The sequence below is a fragment of the Cydia splendana genome, chromosome 13, assembly GCF_910591565.1.
Source record: "Cydia splendana chromosome 13, ilCydSple1.2, whole genome shotgun sequence".
In the NCBI taxonomy this organism is placed as follows: domain Eukaryota; kingdom Metazoa; phylum Arthropoda; class Insecta; order Lepidoptera; family Tortricidae; genus Cydia; species Cydia splendana.
Window position 1 is genome coordinate 11,801,861 of NC_085972.1, and position 18,749 is coordinate 11,820,609.

Here is an 18,749-nt window from a genome sequence, read left to right on the forward strand (position 1 = left end):
CTTTCATATTAATTGTCACTGTGACAGAGGCCATTTGCACCGAAGTAACACAGAAATTAGAATAATTTACTGTCGGTTCTTTAAAGGGGCCCACTGATTAGGGGCTGTCCATAAATTACGTCATCGATTTTTGACGATTTTTGACCCCCCCCCCCCCTATAATCATCCAAAAATCATGCTTCAAATGACCCCTTTTCCTCCTACTTCATGCTACCGTCATCCGATGTCCAGACCCCCCCCCCCTAATTTGAAATGACGTAATTTATGAATAGCCCCTTAACAGTCCGCCGGACGGTATCGGCCTGTCAGTTGTTCGGAACTGTCAAAATTTTGTTCTAACTGACAGGCCAATACGGTCCGGCGGACTGTTAATCAGTGGGCCCTTAAGATCACCATATTTTTTGGAATATAGATTGATCAAGGAATTTCCATAGCTGAAATAAAAAAGAGGTAGTAAAAATAAAATAACAAATCCAAAATTTATTGATCACTCATTCCACATCACACGCCTTTCAGAAAGGCTTAAATCTAACATGCTTGGGATATTTGCTGTTGTGTTAGGCATACCAACTCGTGTGGTACCCGTAATCCAGTTAATAACCTAAGTTCTTTTAGTAAAATTTTATTGTAGCATTTATGTAATGTAAGTTTTGGTTGAAAACTGAACTAGCGAAGTTTTCGCTTTTCTATTAGCTTAACTAAAGTTCAGGGCGCGTAGCCAACGTGCCAATCGTTAACGCTCCGTAGCGAATCGTAGTCATCTCTGTCTATCACTCTTCCCCACTAGTGGGACTGTAACAGTTACGTTTCGTTCGCTACGAAGCGTTAACGATTGCACTTTGGCTGCGCACCCAGTTATCATTGTTCACATACATATATAAAGATAATAAATATGAGTGAATTGCAAAAAAATTTTACATAGTTAAGCACCTGTAATTAGTCTAAAGTTAATTGATTCCATTGTGTTACCACAATTAAGCCATTTCTATTTAAGTTATATCCATGAAAGTGTATTAAGCGTATGCTATAGACTTATATGTGTACGAATTAAGTACAATAAATACAATACAATTTACATAGTTAATTTACGTAACACAAGTGAATCAATTAAGTTAAGACTAATCACAGCTTCTTAACTGCGCTTAATTACGTAGGTATAATTTTTTTGCAATTCACTCATATTTAATAGGTAACAAAATATTTCTACAATTGAAACAGCGATCTGACTAGAGAATATTTAACAATGTTTTCAAAACGTTATATATAACTATATTCATTTTTTTTACATAGATACAAGGGGTCATCCATTAATTACATCACACGTTTAGGGGGAGGGAGGGGGTCAAGAAAATGTGACATATTGTGACATGGGGGAGGGGGGAGACACAAACTTTGTGACGTCACTTTAAATTCATCAGTAACCGAAAATTTATTTAAATTATTTTATTCGCTGTACATTTAAATAACAAGTTTTTAAAACGATAATCGTTTTTATTCGTATAATTTTCTTTCCTAAGCAGTTTTGGGTTATAAAATTACTAATATTTATATCGTCAAAAATATTTTGATAAAATATTAATAATACTTAGGTACTTACTTAATTCGATTTGGCGATTTCGTAGAAAAAATGTGACGTCACACTAGGGGGGAGGGGTTTGCCAAATGTGACCAAGTGTGACAAGGAGGGGGGGAGGGGTCAAAAAACCTAGAAATTCGTGTGACGTAATTAATGGATGACCCCCAATGGTATACGTAACGTACGTACCTTTTAGAAATTGCAACAGCCTAAATCTAAATAATAGACTTATGATCAATGTCTTTAATCAAAATATACGTGTATATTGTTGAGTACATAATATATCGCTGAGTATTGTATATTTTGTCTTTGTGACTATATTACCTACATTAAGCAGCAGAAAATTGCCTTTGCCATTGTCCTATATCAGAATCTCAGGACTGGCCTTACGGGCAATAAGAATGGGGCATGAATGGGGCCAGTACAGCGGTGTGACACCGCTACAACGCGATTGGTTGATGAGTTCGCATCACGCGCGCGATTAGTGGCAACTATGTAGTTGCGTTAAACCTCACGATTGGCTCGAATTGGTCGGTGACACCGCTGAACTAGTACCATTTTTAGTGCCCGTAAGGCCCGTCCTGACATACGTCAATGGCCTTTGCCCTTTACCTATTTAATTTATACCAAAACTCGCAAACATGCATTTTTATTATAATAGAAAGACTAAACGTAGGCACGTTGCAATTTTTTAGTCCCTTTTATAGAATCTGATGTTATAGTTGCTCAATGCCATCCAAAAGACTATTGCATTAAAAAAAGAGCCCTTTATGGCTTTAGGTACCTAACTACGTCCTTCGTTCGCAATATCTGCTGCTGATTGCAAAGAAAATTTATCCGTTTAAGTACTAAAAATAATTTAAATGGACGATTTTTATTATTGTACTTTGTGTAATGTTGCGTATTTGACTTACTTCTTAATAAGATTTTTTAAGGGTCCAGAATTAACAATATTTCAAGTTTAGGTGAAGGTAGGGCGGTAATAGTTTTTCCATGAGTCTTTCAGATTTCATTCATGCGTCTCTATTAGGCTTGAAACACAGATGTAACCTGAATCACCTTACGGTAGGAAGGTCTAATGCGAGTAGTCCAGTAACATATATTGAACACTTGCTAAATTGGAAACCAAAAGCAATATATGTAGTAATCTTTTGTTGTTTTTTTTGTAATATAAATGAAAATATTCGTTGTTATATTGTATACTTAGTCCTGTTTTTTTTGCAAATTACTAACCCATCCGATAGAGCTTACAAATCATTCACAACCATAAAATATTTATTCCGTACCCACGCTTACAAGTACGGACTCTCAAATCTAAATAAGAATGCAATATATATTACGCCATAAGTACATAATTATATGTATGTATATTATATCAACGTTATTATCTTAATTATTCTAATCTACACGGTGTGGCCTGTAACACGAGCAAAGAATTAAAACATAGATTGTACTCCTCAAACGGTGACACTTTTGTTTAACAACTTTTAAAAATTATGAAGTTTTAGACTCCCTATTTTTCATACAAAATAAATATTATTTTCAATGGACGCCATCGCCACACCATATTATTGTGATTGACGTTGCTTGTCACGCCTTAAACATAACAAAATTCGCAATACATTGCGTCATAGAATAAACTTTAAAGTGTAATAAAAGTCAAACCACAAGTTATTTTTAAAAGTCGCTGAACAAATGTTGGTCAGTATGAGGAGTACAGCCTACAGTTTAATTTTTTGCTCATGTTACAGGCCACACCCGGTATATTGTTTATAACTTCATTTGTTTATATTATAAAATCTATTTACAACTTTCTCAACAGTTACTAAACCTTTGTAATACTTCTATTTTTCTTTACAAAATGGTCTAACGTAGGTAATAGTTCAATTATTTAGCGGTACCACATCTCAATATTTTTATTATAGGTAACAAAATCCTCGATAAATATAGCTCTATATATAAATTATATAATATAAATAGGCATAGTATATTTATGGAAGATTTTTCGAGCAACCTTTTATGTCTTCACATTAATTCTAAAGTCAGGGTAAATCCCATTTGTCGAATAGGTTTCGTACATGTAAGTACTTCTACACTAGATGTAATATGCCGCGTGTCAAGAGACAAATAATCCGAATCCTATGGCAGTAAAAGTTAGCAGCAAAATCGCGAACAAGTTGTTTAAATAACCTGTGTAAAAATGAATATTTTGTGATTTTATTCCGCTTGGCTATATCTTGTTGCTAACTACACCAATAGGACTGCAGTTACCTATCGTTACTTGTTTATAACAAATGGGAACTGCCCCGACACGCACGAAGCGAGTAGCGCCGCTTGCGTAGACGCTGTCTTTATATTCTACCATAATCTCTAGTGAGGTCTTCCTTCCACGAAGTTACAACAGCATTTTCACGAATTCTGGAACAAAGAAGTTTTTATAAAATAGTGTTTCAGATAATTTTAGCTTTAAAATAGCCACCAATAAGGTAGGGTTGAACCAACGGGTAATTCCATTTTTCTAACTTCAGGGCTTTTTTCGGGAAGATGGTGTACAGGAAGGTAATAATCGTTACGCCAGCAAAATACGCTCAGGTGGGCTATAAAAGCGAGCACCTGGTTGAGCTGCGCGTCCGTGACCGGCTCGCCGATGATCTACTAAAGTGGTTGTAGTCGAGCTGATAGTTACCTTCGTAGTCGATCCGGCCGTCGTGGTCGATGTCTCCGAGCGCGAGCACCTGGTTGAGTTGCGCGTCCGTGGCGGCTCGCCGATGATCTACTATAGTGGTTGTAGTCGAGCTGATAGTTACCCTCGTAGTCGATCCGGCCGTCGTGGTCGATGTCTCCGAGCGCGAGCACCTGGTTGAGCTGCGCGTCCGTGACCGGCTCGCCGATGATCTCGAGCGCGCTCCGTAGCTCGTCTCGCGTTATGTAGCCGTTGTTGTCGCGGTCGAACACTCTGCAACGAACACGGTATACACTGTTAATAGTGTCATATAATATTTCTGAGGTGCAAACAATTCGATCCTATCCGATCCGAAAATATAACTAGATAAAGAACATCATAAAACACCGTGATTAAAATATGACTGCGTTTTTCTGAGTAGTTATAGGTAGTTCCGGACAAAGTAAACTGATACTTAATGTTATATTGTTAAGGCACAGATTAGGTAGGTTGCTTACTTAAAAGCAGCGAGCAGGTCCCTCGTGATTTCCTCTTCGGAATCACCGCCACTGTTACCCACGTCCATCCCTTGCAACGCCTGAATCTTTGTCACCCACTGCATAAAGTCGTTCTCATCTATTAGGCCGTTACCTGAAATTAAAAGTATTTTAAGCAACAATTACATAATGCGGATTCTTAAAACTCAAGAGGCGTTAACAAAACGAAGCGTACAGCCAGTATCAAATATAGGTACAGTCACCTGCAATAATATGTTACACAACGGAGGCCGCAAAAATATCTGACACGATCTTATTTGTAGAGTCATATAAGAGCATGTCACATATTTTTGCGGCCTTCTAAGAGTAACATATTATTGCAGGTGACTGTACATATAATCATATAATGAGATAATATCATTCTGAAATGACAACATTCCAACTGCTTTTATGACGACTAGGAAATCATCAGCCAAGCCTCGGGGGTTTTTTTTTTACTTATAAACCATACCTAATTTTTTTTTACCAAAATGCAAAGATAGCCAGGCTATTTTATATTATGTAACTGTACCATTTTATCAAATGCCTAATTTTATTATTAGGAGACATTTCATCAGTTCGTCCCGTGTAAAAATTAATGCTAATAATTGAACAAAAGGACATGTCGTTAAATCTTAATTACCATGGCAGGGCATCATTAAAGTGATGACGTCAGCGCTTTACCCTTAGCCCGCCTCTTTCGTGTTTATTATGTGCTTATTATTACCAATATTTAGCCGTTATACCCGGCTATATCATTATGTTTACGTTACGACGCGCTTTGTTGTAACCCGAGGTATTTTCCGTATACTTCTGATACCTTGCCAATGAAAATGAAACGCAAATTTAAATTGGTACCTACGACGATGAGAAGACTAACTTACTGGAAAAGTTTGGTTTAGAATATTTAAAAGATCCTGTCGGTAGCATATTTCGTAGATACTGTTTCTCATGGGATAAAATAGGAATTAAAAACAGGTAAATTCTACATTTTTTTAAAGATTCCGAGATATTGCACTTCGGATAATTTTAACGCTAACAATTACTTCCCTGACCATTTGTTACGTAAATGCAACTCCATCAAGCCAATCGTTCGTATTCGTCCATGAACTAATCTCAGATGTGGACGGCAAAGAGCATTAGCATAGTGCGATGCGATGGCGGATAGGGCTGGACTTTATTCCCTAAACGATCCACTTCACCAGAAGCCCAGTATAACTCAGACCTTTAATCACTTATAATCGTTGTAAAGCGCACAGGTCAAGATATATAAGAAAGGAGGTTAAGATAAGATGGTTTGTGAATGGGCCTGGACGTTATCGTGGTTGCGTGCAAACGCAGAGGTCACACCATGTCCTGAGCCGAGGGCATGGGTTACACTACACCTGACATCTATCGTGATTAAATTAATAGATCGTTTATTTTCAGCCAAAGACCTATTGATATCAAAAGGCTATTTATTATTTATTAATCTTATAAAGGTACAGAGAATAATATTAACACTAGCCTCACTTGGTGAATCATACTTATACAATGACAAGATCACGGCCATTAGGTAGTTAAGTACACACTGCTTTAAGACGACTCTTAGCGCTTGTTTATTCATTTTTGAAATTTCATCCAGTCCCTGTAAGAGCTAATTAGGTAAAATGGGAAATCATTTGGCAAAAGCACAGGTCCAACATACTAAAATAGGGATATAATAGGAAGAAAATTAAACGGCTTCTCGTTACGAAAAGTAAGAAGTTAAGCTAGGTACAGCCACCTGCAATAATATGTTACAGAAAATTTGTGACACGCTCTTATTGCCTCTTATGGCTCTAAAAATAAGATCGTGTCGGATATTTTTGCGGCCTTCGTTGTGTAACATATTATTGCAGGTGACTGTACCTTCCCTAAAGAAGTTGTAAAAAGGTGGCGTTAGTTGCGTAACGCCTCATTAGCTGGGGTAGTCGGTAGTTCGGTACCAAGGAAACGGTGAAGGTCAGAAAGGCACAATTCCGAATCCGATTTCGATCCAAATTCGAATTTTTGAGAATACCTATTTCATGCAAATTGGTAAATATAATTGAATAACATAAAAATACTTCTGAACTGCGTGGTTTTGTTATGATTATAAAACTTAAATGCATTCGCTATTAAAGGATGATTTATTATTGTTTTTACAGTTTGAGGTTAAGGTTACACATATTGAGGAATCTTAATTCTTACCGACTTCTAGTCATATCACATGTAGGGTCTTAATTTCGCTTTATATCCACATGATGTATTTAGTCTATAAGATAGACTCTAGGTGTATAATGTACTGTTGTTTATTTCTCTTTTAAAATTCGAGGAACAATACTATTACTTGGACGTTTTTCCACGCCAAGAATAATACGGATGCCCACACGCTTTAATTATATTCAACGTAAACATACCATCTTAATTTTAGCAGACGGAACGGACGGTTTTGCTGTCTGTACCTATGTGACTGATTCCTTTCAAGTCTTTCAACGTTACAAATTACACTCCACGGCTCCACACTGTTACTACTGCTGACAAGTGCATCACTACAGGCAAATTAGTATCAACTACCTACATATAGTATAGTTGAATTTTTTTAAGCTAACCGTTTAGGACTATGAGAGCTCATATCTAGTTCTAAACGGTCAGCTTAAAAATTACAACTACACCTATCCAGGTACTAAGGAAAATTTAGAAAATATATTATTAGGGCAAAACATTTTCTACCATTCCTTGTTAGGGTAACCATAAATACTTAGGGCATAAGAGCGTTAGGACTAATGATCAACATGATCATTATGACAAAAAATATGAGGGAAAAAGTGAAAAACTTTAGGAATCTCGATATAAATCCGGCCACGCCGGTATATATGGACCTCCTATCATTTACCTGTTAGTTATTACATGGTTATTACGAATCTTGCTTTATAATACTACCCACGAATTCCATCAATTAACGGGCGTAAAAGCGCGTACCTAAGTACCTGGATTCATTATAAGTACCTACCTACATTACTAACACGAAGAGATTAGGCAATTGTTGGTTTCAATTTAAGGGTCAAACAGATCACTGTGTTATGTCTTTCCTGTAGACATACACGAGAGTTAAGGGCTATAAAGGTTAATTTTCTTATTTAACCCTTATGCACGTGAAAAGGAAAACTAGTCTGTTCGCGCGAACAGTACATTTTTCTCTCCTAATAGTTAACAGCTTGTGGGCATGTAAGCAATGATTTTATCATAGTTCTCTAAATAAAAGGAGGACCTTTTCACGTGGATAAGGGTTAAATAAGAAAATTAACCTTTATAGCCCTTAACTCTTGTGTATGTCTACAGGAAAGACATAACACAGTGATCTGTTTGACCCTTAATGGCGACATATTTTTCTAGATGCGCCCCGTGTACTTATAAATGACGTGTGACACATTTTCACGTGCTTCAGTTTGGCACGTTCTCAAACTGCAACCAATAGGGCATTGCTCATGCTCAATTCGATACAAACATGCATAACAACTTTGAAAGAATCATCAAGGGCGTATATTATTAATAAATCTAAATTCTCTCACTACCAATTTGTCAGGTTTTTTGGAACGATTTTTTGGCACAAAACGCTCGTAAAGGTAACCTTAATTTAACATTAGGTAGGTCATTTTGCTAGATACCAATACCTAAGATACCTACATATTTTTTGCCGCCACATTCCTTAAGAAAACTGTAAAGCTGCAATTTCGACTTAAGTGTTTAAGTAAAGTAACTGTTAAAAAACATTAAAGGCACTGGGCGTAGGTGCTTAATTTGTACCGTAAACCAACTCCTCAACTTTTTAACATGACCCCCGTCCCGTAATTAAGGGTGAAGTGCCAATCTAAAGCTGAGTCTAAAGTTAACGACGTCGCCGCCCGTTTGTTTTTACGGCTGGGCTCTTAACTATTTATTTTGGCTCGTTGTTTGATTCGTACACTAAAGAGTTCATTTTGGCGTAATTGTCTCAATTTACAGTTACACCAAAATGGTGTTGTTCGTTGTTTTGTGACAATGACAATCGTTATCTCAATTAGAGCCGAGGTTAAACCGTTGAGTAACGCTAGGTATTTGGGGACATCCTTCCTGAATACAAGTGTCTCGTCACACCTACGCAGCGCAGTACAACGTAAATACATTCGCTCACAACGTGCTGTTCGTCTTTATTATTATCGCCGAATGCAGTTTGCATTTAGAATAGAATAGAATAGTTTTTTATTCGTAAACACACAGACAATATACATACATAGAAAGAACATAGTGAAAAATAAAGTGTCACGAAATGGCCCCATCTCAGCATGTTGCTGGCGACTTCCAGATGTTCCGATGAGACCAGCATCAATTGAGAAATAATCACGGAAGGACATACAAAAAAATAATCACAGACAAATAAAAGAAACATAAAATAAGCCGAAATATAAATTACACAAAGTTTACACAACTACAAAAAAGAGGTACAACATGAAGACATAAGTAAATTTGATAAAATGTTCCATATTGATTTTTTCTTTTTTTTAGTTTTTCCCCCCATTGTATGAATCAACTTATCAGTTTATCTTGTACATAATATACACAATATACATAATATGATATGAAAATAAACATTTCGAGTAGGTATAATAGTCACACGAACCTAGTACCTATTACATATTTAATTACACAAACGGGTCTACCGCGATATAATTTCATTGTTTTTACCTTTAATTCCAACGTTTCAGCTGAGTTGCACCAGTACGTCTACCCATAGTCTAATAAAACATGGTCTTCCATTCCCAGAGTGACACGGGGCTACGTCACAACAACATGGCCGCTATATATAGCGCTATCGCATATTATCATATAGCGCTGTCGCATGATGACGTAAGCCCGTGTCAGTTAGGTGACCTAGAAAAGACGGGAATGGAGTACCAGGCGGAGTATATTATTATACCATGCGTCTACCATCAGTTTTGACATTGACATATACTCTCGCGTTTACGTAACTTACTTTCTATGCATCTCGCTCGTACTCGCATATTAGTGCAAGCGAGATGTACAGAAAGTAAATTACGTAGACGTGAGCGTTATGTCAATGTAAAAACTGGTGGTAGACGTACAGCTGTGGTCACGGACGTCCCAACAAATGTCAACGGAGATATTAATAAAACACCAGTAAACTACCCGAAATTAGTTTATAAAAATGTTCGGGGTAGACAAAGAAATTTCAGCTACCCGTTAAAGTTTAATGTTTATTGTCTACGGCACGACACGCAACACTCACAGTATTCGTACACTGGTCCGAAGATATATCCGCTGGTTTCAACATTTCAATCACTACCTATTGTTATGTAAATGTCCATGCCTAGTTTCATGTAATTTAAGAATTTAAGCATGTCGTTGTAAAATGAGAGAGTAACTTCGAATGTATGGTAGTGGCTTTTTGGCAGCAGGTTCGTGTGACTTTTAACTTTCTGTAAAAAAAAATGTCAGTCCCAAAGTGATCTCATTACATTTTACTTGACTTAGAACTTGCATTGTTTTGAAATTACATGTAGCGACCATTGACTACGTAGGTATTATATCTAAGGACTGGCCTTATGGGCACTAAAAATGGTACTAGTTCAGCGGTGTTACTCACGAATTCGAGCCAATCGTGCAGCCTAACGCAACTAGTTGCGACCAATCGCGCGCGTGATGCGAACTCATCAACCAATCGCGCGCGTGATAGCTCATCAACCAACCGCGTTGTAGCGGTGTCACACCGCTGTACTGGCCCCATTTATGCCCCATTCTTATTGCCCGTAAGGCCAGTTCTGAGATATATACGTCAATGGAAGCGACATATTACTTAATTGATGGAGAGGTTCGTTCGGTAAGCGGGCCCACATAGATAGCCCTATAACTTCGACACACTTCGCTGTTAAAATCTTTGAAAATGTTGGCATTTCAGGAAAATTATACAAGAACATTTATTTTGGAAATGGAAAATTTCTTTAAGTATCCGTCTAAAAATAGAAGTGTCCGAAATTATTCCATGTGGAAAATTCCCAATTATGGAAACGTTCGGCACATCAGTATTTCGCTCTATTGGTAAATATACACTCGGGTGCAAAGAAATCGGACCACCCCAGCATTTTTATCATTTTTTCAATTTCTGTAAAAACTGTATGTGCTACTGTGACATATTATATACCTAATGAAAGGTTGGCTTTTCCTCTATAAATTGATGTGCTTTTCACAGGTTTACTTCCAATATTTTCAGGCTTTCAGGGCTAAGAACTTTGTCACCCTAAAAATGCATACTGGAGTGAAACTTATGCATAATGGGAAAACTGCGATTCTAAAGATATCAAGTAAAAATTAAAACAATTTTCAGCATTTTAATACCGTATATTGCCTCCTCTAGCCCTACGACATGCAGTCATTCGGTTTTTCATTGATCTTATGAATTTTTTTACAGTGTCTTGAGGGATGCCCGCCCATTCTTCTTCGATCGCAGTCTTTAGCTCCAGTAAGGATTCAGGGGCGGGATTTCTGGCCCGGATTCTTCTTTTCAGCTCGTCCCAAATGTGCTCGATCGGGTTTAGGTCAGGACTGCGAGCTGGCCACTCCATGACTCTGATGCCGACCTCCTCCAAGTACTCCTTAGTGATCCGGGCTGTATGCGGCCGAGCGTTATCTTGCATGAGGATGAACTCATCGCCGATATAACCCGCAAATGGGACCACATGATCAGCCAGGATTTCCTCCACGTACCGACGTGCAGTCAAACCGCCTGAATTCGGTCTGGTACCTGGCCCTGTGATGAACACAATGTCCGTCTTCGCTTCCAAAGAAATACCAGCCCAGACCATGATTGACCCCCCACCATAAGCAACACGTTCCTCGATGCAGCATTGAGAGAACCGCTCCCCAGGTCTTCGGTAGACTCGTACCCGTCCGTCATTGCCAGACAAAGTTATCCTGCACTCGTCGGAAAAAAGTACGGAACTCCATTGCTGAAGGGTCCATTCTTCATGTTCGCGAGCGAAGACGCGTCGTTGTCCACGATGTATTGGGGTGAGTTTTGGCCATTTGCAGCTCTGTGAGCTGTCAATTCTTTCTCCTTCAGTCGTCTTCTAACTGTCCATCGGCTGATAGACACATTCCTGGTCTCTAGGAGCTTCTGCTGAAGCTGAACGGCATTCAGTCGACGATTTCGTAGCGAGGTAAGAACGATGAAACGGTCATCTCTCTCAGAAGTGATGCGAGTTCTGCCAGTTCCGGGTCTTCTGGATAACGTCTGATCTACGCGGAATCTCTGGAAGACACGTTGAACCGATGACTTCGATAGGTTGAGTTATCGAGCCACTGCACGTTGACTAAGCCCTCCCTGCAATAGGGCAACTGCTTGGCCGGCTTCAGTCGAGGTAGTATCCATTTTTCTCCAGTTTTTCCAGGTTCAGGCGATGAGAGTAGTGTTCAGGAAGACGTACCAATCACGAATGATGCATAAACAATGATAATGACTGTTTTTATACCTAATGATAAGTGGTCAATTAGTGCATGCGCTAATGAGGCAGTTGGAGGGGGGTGATTTCCAGGCCCATATTTTGCACAATATCCATCCCCACCCCTGAATATTGATGTCATTTGATAGGGCAGAAAATTATCTACCACGTGGTATTTAAATTATCATGATCGAGGTTACAGTTTTTACACAAATTGAAAAAATGTTGAAAATGCTGGGGTGGTCCGATTTCTTTGCACCTGAGTGTAGTATGTACTCTCGTAATCTAATAATAAGTTCGTGACACTTTATTTTTCACTATGTTTTTTCTATGTAAGTCTATTGTCTGTGTGTTTACGAATAAGATATTCTATTCTATTCTAATAGACAATGTGTTGTAAACCCCGTTTGTTTTTCAAGATTAGAAACATATAGAATCATATTATGATGTAAACGACACTATGATTCAGCGCAGAGCAGAGATACTCAGAGTTAATTTGTAAAATAAATACCCTTATATTGGAGGTTATAAAATTTCTAACTGACCCGTCCGACTGGCGTCCTTGATGAGGTCCCCGATGAGGTCGTCGCTGACCTCGATGCCGAGGTTCCGCAGCATGAACTGCAGCTCCTCGGGCGTCACGTGCCCGTCGCTGTCGCGGTCCAGCAGCCCGAACGCTGTGCGGAGATCTGGAAATTATACCCATATGTCAACATTTTTATGTTAGGGTAAAAGGTTTGGTTGATTCACTTAAATACGATGGTATGATCCATTAACATTTACTGAGTGTGTTGGGTTCTTGGGTTGGTCTTGCTCACGTCTCATGAATCATCGTTAAGAATTTCTTGTAAACTTTTCACAACATGCACGAGGGGCTATAGCTAAGTTTTTACCTTTAAAAGCCATTTTTAAGATAAACTTGGCAAAATAAAATTAATGTGGATCGGCCGGACAGAATATTTAAGTCAGAGCCAGGTACAAAAAAATATCGTTAGTCGTTTCTTCCCGGACGATAAAGTAGCTAAGTAAAGGGATCTCCTATCTATATACTATATCTATAGCTATTACGAATGCATTGTGAACGTCAGTGTTAATCCATTGGTGAATTGAGGAACGGTAACGTATGAGTATACGTAGAAAAAATAAACATTTAGATTAACTCCCTTATTCATAAAACTTTACGGGCCTGATTTAGTTAAATTATGTTTTATCCCTTTCTTACAAAAACATAAATCAAAATGACAGATAAAGAGACGATTATTAGCTAATTGAGGTTTGTAGCGCGTTATGAATAAGGGGGTTAGAATTTATCCAATTACAGACAAGAAGTTATAATTCAGAGAAAAGCCAACTGACTAATAAAGTGCTGACTATTACCCACAGGCTTAGTCACTTTGTTTTCTAAGTTGTACTTCACACGACCGTATTGAATTTAATAGCATTACTTATTATTTCTAAGAAGTAAATTTCAGTATCGAAGCTTTGCCTCAAGTTTCAGAGATAAAGGGCAAGGCTAAGACATCGAGAGGACGTCCTTGCGACCTAATCTTCGCTATTGATCATAGTTAGGGCGGGAATTTAAAAAGAGAGCAGATCAGAACTAGGGTTTCTGCTCGAGAATTCTCGAGGCGAGAAATCTCGAGAAATTTGTCCTTCGTCGAGACGGGAAAAAAATCTCAATGCCTCGAGAACTCGAGAAATAAATCTCTTGTGATAAGTAACAAAAACACGCGTAAATTGCGTGATGTGTCTATAGCGTATTTCTTTAAACAGTTAAATAAATGAGCTATGTTTTTTTTTACATTTTCAGGTACCTACCTAACACATTTATTAGTTAACCAACCAAATAAAGAACTGATTTAATCCATTTTACTTTTAAACTACTACCTTTACAATGTAAAGGTAGTAAAGTCATGTAAAGTTTACATGTCTAAATAATTTGTCTCGTTTTAGGTTTATTTTATTACTATAAAGCGTTTTTTTAGCAATAGAAAAAAGGTCAACAATTATGACGTGTCTTTTTATTGAAATATATTTGTCTTGACTAATTTTTCAAAAGTGTTTTCATTAAAAATACACGCCAAGTTCGCTTATTTTCTTTTTACACTAAAAAACTAATTATATTGCCATGTAATAACAAAATATTACAAAACTAAATTACTATTGATAAATCAAATCATCCTGATATTAGCAAAATAGCACAATGTAAGCAGCTTCGAGGTTACGTTGAGTACGTATTCAAATTACTTAGAAAAACTTGAATATTCTTGCCTTATAAAATACCATATTGTGCTTTATTTACATTTTGTTAAATACCTAAAGAAATACACTATAGCATAATATAACATATCGCCGGCGCGCACGCCTGCACCTATACCTAGTCTTTTTGTTGTTGAATTTTGATTATTAAGTGCAGTTTTTGGTAGCTATAAATTTGTCATTTGTTTGATTATTGATCTTACCTACGACTCCTATGAGTCTGATTTGTAATAAAGCAAAAAAAACTCGAGAAATCCTGGTCGAGAATTCCCGTGCCTCGAGAAATAAAAAAGGTCGAGAAACCAGAAACCCTAATCAGAACCTAATTTTTTTTTACGCTTATTATGATTTGAAATAGGTGTACTATTTTATTTAAGAAAATTTCTATAGAAATGCTTTGATTAGTTTTGATACTTTGATTAAGTAGAACATACAGTATACTTACTTAAAAAAATTAAGTAATAAGGATATTTTTTTCTTACACTTTTAATACCTATGGTAACGAATAAAATAAGTAGGAGTATTTTTGATATTTTACTGATATGCTGATAGGTACCTGTAAAATTACTACTACTTTGCGCATTAACAGTTGAATCTCCTATCATTCGTCTTTTAAGTTTTCAGCGTGTTTATTTAAGATACTGCATTTGGTTTCAACATACAAATAAATTAGTAGGTAAACAAATTAAAAATTCTCCATTATTTTGAAACATGTTGGAAACAGACTGAAATATCATACGCCAAATTTAAGCAGCTATATATGACTCTTGTTTGTAGTAAAATGTTGCCAATTTTTAACTGATGTGAAGTACTTTTTTAGGATTTGGTTACGTTTCATAAGGGATGCCACGTCCATTACTTATATGGGTATTTTTATGTATAGGCTTTTAATTTATGCTCTACAATAAGAAAACCATGAATCATACTGCATTTTCATATTAAAATCATTGTCACTGTGTTAAACAATACTAACAAAAGTGTATCGAAAATCAGTGTTAGTTGCAACAAAGAAGCATTTTCGTTATTGCGTCCATTTGGCTCCGACAACAAGCGCCGAGCTGTAAACAACGCCTCGCCCAACCATACAATACAATACAATGTACACGAATTGTAACTGGGAGGTTAACTTGCGAATGGCGGCTGGCACTATGCGACACAAACAATCAAACAAAATACGTTTCCCTTTTATACTCTCCATAATTGAACTATACACACTACACTTTACACACACACTTACTTACTTACTTTTACTTTATACACTTTAGTTGCAATGCTATTGAAAGTTTGTTTATTTGAACGATTCGTGGTGTATCTGAAAGTTTATTTTGCATAGAAACGTATTACCTATATGTTGATAGAATCCATACAAACGTTAGCTCATTAAATTGTTGCTTATAAAGGTTTATGAAGAGGCAGCATTGATTCCGTATTAACGCCGTCGAAGTAACCCTGAATATTAAACGCGAGTGTATAAAGTAATCCACACACTGTTTTGCTAGGACTTCAGTAACACACAAATTAGCACTGGCACTTACAGAAATCGTTGTCTTTCTTTTGACTGGTCATTATTGTATAATATCCTTGATACTCTGACGGGACTCGCGTTTAACGCAAGAACATCGGAACTGTGTGATGGTGATGAAATTGTTATAATTCTTATCATCTATGCAAAGTATCTCAAGGTGCTCGGTGGAGATGGCCCGCCATCAGTCCGTCGTCATATAACATGTCGCTATATTGACAAAAGATTGCTTTATCTTTCTCTTATCTTCGTAATAAAGTTCGTGCTCTAAGCTAATTACCTAACGGCTTTCCTTGTCATTTTCTCGAATTACTGCATAAATATCTGGGTAGGTAGCTATAAAAAACTCTGAAAATGGAATACTCGTATTTATTGCTAGTTTTGATACTCTTATGAATTCTAGATCTAAGCGAGAAAATTCCAGATTTAATTTTTCAGGAATGAAAACTTGACATACCTACTCGTATTGCTCTTTTTGATACTTAATCAGCGGCGTGCATAGAAACTTGTCTATCTCTTACACCTACGCGTAATTTTTCTACTCAGCTTTTAAAGTTGAGAATTTCATTCATTTATTTTTTAAACGAATGCGGAGAGCTTTATAAAATAGTTAACATATTTGACGGTCACGGCTCCGCTCGCGCTCGTCGCTCGTCGCGCCGCATCTCGGTCAAAGAGAATTCCAACAGTTGCCAAATGTTCGACCGTGCGGCTCCCTTGTATAATGAATGGCCAGTTAAAACGTTAGTATGTTATTATAAAGTGACATTATATCCCGCGAATATCCCAAAATACCGGTCGCGGGAAATCGCAATCATCTTGGAACGACTCTACATTTTTTGGTGACTGAATAAATTTTGTAATCGATTCTGTTGCTTATAGAATTCCGCCTTCATGAGTCAGATGTTGATAATTGGAATTGAGAATCTCAGCGATAGATATATCTACAGTTTTTTTTTATATATTTCGTACAGCTTTGACAAAATCTCAGCCCGCTAGATAATAAATTAATAATGTGGTAAACATAGGGAAATCAAGAACAAAGATGAGATCATTTTTAATAATGTGTCACTCAATAAATTTTGTAAACATTACAAAAAGATGCACGGTTATTACCCATACTTGTACCCTTCAAAGTTCCTGCTTGGCGTTTTAGGGTTTAATTCCTTAGAGGTAAGGCGTAACTACGGGCTCTTGACCACAGTATGTAATGTCTTACGGGGGAACTCGGACTGCCCTGAACTGGTTGCACAGCTCGTACGCCTGTTCGTTCCATCTATGGCTAAGAAGGCCCAATTTAATTTTTGACCACGAAGTCATCACCTGTTAGATGTGCCTAAAACACGCACTATGTCCCATGGCAAATCACCACTTGTCCGCGCACTACAATATATCAATGCGCTCCTCGCATCAGCACCGGAATGTGATGTATTTGCAAGTAGTTGGATGGATCTGTGTAAAGAATGTATGAAGTTCTGTGAGGCGTTGGATAAGCGTGAATCATCTGTCTTGTATTAGTTTTTCTTTCTGACATTTTGTTCTGTTTGTCCTTTCTAGACTGTATCATGTACCTTGTTTGTATAAATACTGTCTATTATAAATTTCACAGTGTATTAGTCCGCTGTAATGCTGTGTACATTTTATGAATCAATAAAAAAAAAAAGGTTGCAATCAGACACTAATTTCGCTTAACAGTCACAATGCATACGGACATTTTTAGCTAAATATACATCGACAAACGAGATAGGTGCCCATAATAAAAACTGGCGACTTAAGTTTACTTTATTTTACATTAATGTTTATACTATGAGCGTCCCAAAAGAGCCTGCAATTAAGTAAAATACAAGGTTCATTGAGGTGGCAGGTGTTAGTTTAAATACCGTAATAAACTCGAGCTTAGTCCAGGGAGATTGCTCGAAGTATGGCACAAGTTGGATTATGTTCACTGACCCGTACACAAGGCTAGTGCTGCTCTGGTGGTTTTAAAATAAAATCTAACAAGAATTCTTTTGAAGTTTAAAGGCTCTTTGTCATAGACGCCGAGGTTAGGGGCATACGTATGTATAAAGAATACGCGAGTAATAAAATGGCGAGTTTGTTTAGGTACCTACACTAATAAATCTAAATGACGGTTATTTTAAGTGATTTTTGAGATCTGATTTGAATAGACCTCGGTTTTAACCATATTTTTTCTGAAAAATTAATTATGTACTTACCTACTTAATAGCTAAATACAAATTAAATTTAACTAATTAGGAATATCGTCTTTGAGAAGAGTATTAAATTTCAAGATTATAAAATAACTTAATTTGTTTCCTACCAGTGTGAACGCATAGTAATTAATGTTTTTATTGAGCTGACTTGTTTCGTCTATTAAGAATGTCCTCTAATGAATATGAATATTTATCTTCTTGTTGCGTAATTTGTTTGCTAATATTATCTCTTATTATGTAGATTTCGGAAAACTACTTCAATAAATATCTAATTGATTAGATAGGACACAACATACTCGTGCCTACTACATAGTGTACATAGTAATAGGTACACTATGTCAACGAAGCGCCGCCAGTAATTTCACAAATTGTATTCCGCCAGGCTATCGTAACGAACGAGTGAGTCAACACTACTTAAACTTATTTGCTATAAGTCCGGACCATTTACGAAAATGAACACCATAATGAAATATTTGGCTCCACTG

General features: G+C 37.1%; 1 protein-coding gene across 1 annotated transcript in view; it reads right to left on the reverse strand.

The window, feature by feature from the left end:
• Positions 1–454: 454 nt before the first annotated feature.
• The window catches only part of LOC134796097 (calcium-binding protein E63-1), a 36,311-nt gene continuing 18,016 nt past the window's right edge, over positions 455–18,749 (reverse strand). Inside the window, exons 4-8 of the mRNA XM_063768051.1 lie at positions 12,816–12,959; positions 4,757–4,889; positions 4,384–4,532; positions 3,326–3,994; positions 455–2,964 (exon numbers count right to left, since the gene is read on the reverse strand). Of these exons, the coding sequence (XP_063624121.1) occupies positions 3,972–3,994; positions 4,384–4,532; positions 4,757–4,889; positions 12,816–12,959 (449 nt within the window). The 3' untranslated portion in view covers positions 455–2,964; positions 3,326–3,971. The remainder of the gene's footprint in view (positions 2,965–3,325; positions 3,995–4,383; positions 4,533–4,756; positions 4,890–12,815; positions 12,960–18,749) is intronic.